Source organism: Miscanthus floridulus, chromosome 6 (assembly GCF_019320115.1).
Source record: "Miscanthus floridulus cultivar M001 chromosome 6, ASM1932011v1, whole genome shotgun sequence".
NCBI classification, from domain to species: Eukaryota; Viridiplantae; Streptophyta; class Magnoliopsida; order Poales; family Poaceae; genus Miscanthus; species Miscanthus floridulus.
In genome coordinates this window covers 34,957,767-34,961,116 of record NC_089585.1, presented here as the reverse complement: position 1 = coordinate 34,961,116, position 3,350 = coordinate 34,957,767, and the positions used below count along the sequence as shown (strand labels likewise).

Sequence of the window (3,350 nt, the reverse complement as noted above, 5' to 3'; positions counted from 1 at the left end):
CGCGGGCCAAGCATCCACGGACCACTCTGAGGATATTTTGCAGGTCGCGAGGTCATTCGTTTGTTGTGCCGAAGTGGGGCAGCTCGTGGTGGGATTGATTAGGATGGGGGCGATTAGTGGCGGGATCAGTGCTAGTGGAGCACCAAGGCGTAAATCTCCAACACCAATCGCTAGAGGTCTAGTGGATCAGTGATTCAGTGGTCGCGGATAATTAATTCTTGATTGAGTCGCATAAAGTTTGCTCTGCGTAGAGTAGTGTGGTACACTCTGTTCACGAATCAATCAGTAACCGTTGTCTGCCTTCACTGTAAATAACTGAAGAGAAGGAGCCTGACGAGCCGCATTCTTTTCTTGCTTTGAGCGGCAATGGCAAGACAAGACAAGATAATCGAACGCATGAGTAATAGTAACAAACCAATAGATTTTGGGAGGAGAGGCCTCAATATATTGATGCCCGCCGAACCGAATGTCAGGCAGGCAGGCAAAGGCAAGGCAAAGAGAAAATGAAGACGAATCATTCATGTCCTGATGAGTGAGAGCGAGCGTAGCCCGATCAGGATCAGGTCAGGAGGTGTTGACCTGGCGGCACTGCTTCCTGATCTGTCCGTTGGTGCCGGTGAGCACGTCGACGCGGCCCATCTTCTTCATGGACATGGAGAACGCGGCGTAGAACTTGATGGGGTTGGTGAGGTCGGCGACCATCTGCGACGCCGCGGCGTTCTGCGCCAGCGCGGCGTCGGAGGCGAGCGTGCCCTGGTTCTGCTGCACCCTGGTGTAGTACCCGCTGTCGAACTGGAACGGCGTGCCGCCGTCCAGGCTGACGGTCGCCGAGGCCGGCGACGGGTTGGGGCACGACGACATGAGCGTCTTGGCGTAGGCTGAGTCCAGGAGCGGGTCCACGGCGGTGGCGTTCCCCTGGTACAGCCGCGGGGTGACGCTGGAACAGCTGGCCACGCCGATGGTGTGCGCGCCCGACAGCACGACGAGGTCCGTCAGGTTGAGCCCGCGGTTTGTGAAGCTCGTCAGCAGGCCTGCGAACCCGGCGAACGGCGACGGCAGCGTGCCCGTGTTGGACGCCATCGACACGGTGCCGTCGCGGCGGCCGGTTTCCACCTGCCACAGCGACGCCTTGAACTGGTACGAGACGGCGTCGCGCGCCGCCAGCGCCATGATGTCGGCGCAGGACACCACCCCCGGGCACGCCTTCTCGAGCTGGGCCTTGATGGCGTCGATCACCTCGTACCCGCCCACGGATAGGTTCGGCGCCGCCGTCTTCTCGCTCTGCGCGTTGTCCAGCAGGATCGACGCGTCGCAGCCCTGCACCATGAGACGGAGCCGGTGGTCAGTACAATTACAACAGCGAGCCAGCATGGCGTGGCGGACAGGACGCGGCACGAACGCATGCGTGCATGATGCGTCTCCCACTCTCCCTCGGCCCTCCCCATGGCCTGGGGTTTGAAAATCTCGCGGCCTGGCCTGGCGCGCAATGGGGAGGGGATGCCGGGATGGGGCCACGGGGCCAGGCCAAGGCGACCGCCGTACGGGGCGCGGCAGCCTTGATAGCTGTCGCGCGGCACCGGAATCCGGACGGGGGCATGTGAGCGCCGTGGGCCGGGGGCAAAATGACAAGATTCGCGCTGCTCCCCTCGCGGCTCGTACTCGTGCGTACTCCGTACGTGAAATTTTCCCGTCGTCCTGTGTCTGTGTGCGTGCCAACCCGGCCGGGCAAGGAAACAAAAACAAAGGGGGTGGTGTGCCGTAATGCTTACGTACACCGTGGCCGTGGGAACAGAACACGAGGAGAGAAAGAGGGTCGAGTTGTTCTGCAGCGCTCTGCTTTGTCCTCGGTAAAAACCGACAAAGTGCGCTGGGTACCCACTCCAAAGGTGAGCCACCAAAAGAACTGGAAAACTACTGGCAACTGGATGGAAAGGACCAGTGCACTGCATGGCATACCAGCCCATCCGCGGTAAAAATCTGCCGCCGTGCAGTGCAGGATCCGGATAAGCTACTACTACGAACGAACGACACCGGCCGCACTATGTATGCGGACATGCATGTAGGAGTATGCAAGAAAGTTGAAGGTTCTGCTGTGTGTTCGGCTGGCCGTGGCCGGCGCCTGAATCTCGCATGGGCGCCACAGATACTCTCTCTGCCTGGTGCTGCGGGTAGGTCAATGCGGTTAGAGATGCGGGATTGTTGGAGCTGCAGGAGTGAAGAAGCCGAGGCGTTTTCGATCTGGAGGCGAAGCCGGACGGGCGGGCGCGCGCCGTGCCGACTGCCGACAAGAGTAAATGCACAGGCGAAGTAACTCGAAATGATTATGTATCCTATCCTATCGCACCGACGCCTGACGACGCGCATGATTGATTTGTTTGATGAGGCGAGGCGATGGATTGGATGAGCGAATGAATGAACAAATGAATGAATGATTCAGAGAGAGAGAGAGAGAGAGAGAGACGAGCAGAGGAAGCCGGACGGACCTTGACGAAGCAGTCATGGAAGTGGAGGCGGAGGAGGCGAGCCGGGAGCGCGGGGTTGGCGGCGACCTGCGCCCAGGTGACGCTGCGGACGATGGAGTCCACGCTGGGGCAGCTCTTCTGGTAGAAGTTGTAGGCCAGCCCCGGGTTGGACTCCAGCAGCCCCGCCCGCGCGCAGCTCAGTAAATGGCCCAGGACCACCACGCCCACCCACCACCGCCACGCCGCAACGCCGTCGCCTCCTCGCCCCCGGCCCCCGGAAGCAGCTGCTGTTTGCCTCCTCATCTCCACCGGCCTCTCTCTCCCCCTCCCCCTTCTCTTTCTCTCTCTCGCTCGCTCTTCTCAACGGATGAATGAATGAATGGCTAGCTGGTGGTCAGTCAGATTCTGCAGCGCAACAGTGATCTTGAATGCATTGGAAGGGGGAGAGAGGGGCGAACGGGAGGGGTTCGACTCCACCGGCGTTTGGTTTGGTGATGACAGTGTCATTAAGGGGCGGCTGGGGGGCGATGCCTTTTATAGCCCCCCAGCCCCCAGGCCGGGCCGTCCATCGAGTGTCCGTCTGCGCGTCCCGGCAGCTTTGCGCGAAAGCAAAGTGATGTCAAGCAGCGTGAATGCAAATGGCTCACGGCTCGCTCACTCGCATGCATTCGCATAGCCAGCCAAGCCTGGACAGTGATGCGGGCTGCGGCGGGTGGTCTCGCTAGCTGTGCCTTGACCCAACTTGCAAGCTTTGTTTATGATTTTGGCTGGAACATCAACGCCATCATTTGTCTATAGTACCAGGCACGAAGCACAACTGCACAACACTGGGCACTTCAAGGGGTGTCGGGTTGGTGACCTTGCTCTGCTGGGCAGAGCCATGCATAG

The 3,350-nt window shown here is 60.1% G+C and overlaps 1 protein-coding gene across 1 annotated transcript; it reads right to left on the bottom strand.

Annotated features, from left to right (window-relative positions):
* Positions 1–401: 401 nt before the first annotated feature.
* Positions 402–2,984, bottom strand: LOC136458059 (peroxidase 27-like). The gene is made up of 2 exons (XM_066458067.1): positions 2,484–2,984; positions 402–1,317 (listed from the first exon to the last, which is right to left on the bottom strand). Exons 1-2 carry the CDS (start codon positions 2,763–2,765, stop codon positions 565–567), a joined length of 1,035 nt encoding a protein of 344 aa, XP_066314164.1. The 5' UTR covers positions 2,766–2,984; the 3' UTR covers positions 402–564.
* Between the last annotated feature and the right edge of the window lie 366 nt (positions 2,985–3,350).

What these genes read in the sequence shown, in the direction of transcription:
- LOC136458059 (XM_066458067.1), bottom strand. Translation starts at nt 2,765, where the DNA reads ATGAGGAGGCAAACAGCAGCTGCTTCCGGGGGCCGGGGGCGAGGAGGC. An exon ending in TCCATGACTGCTTCGTCAAG is followed by an intron (nt 1,318 to 2,483) that starts GTCCGTCCGGCT and finishes CTCATGGTGCAG; the next exon opens with GGCTGCGACGCGTCGATCCT.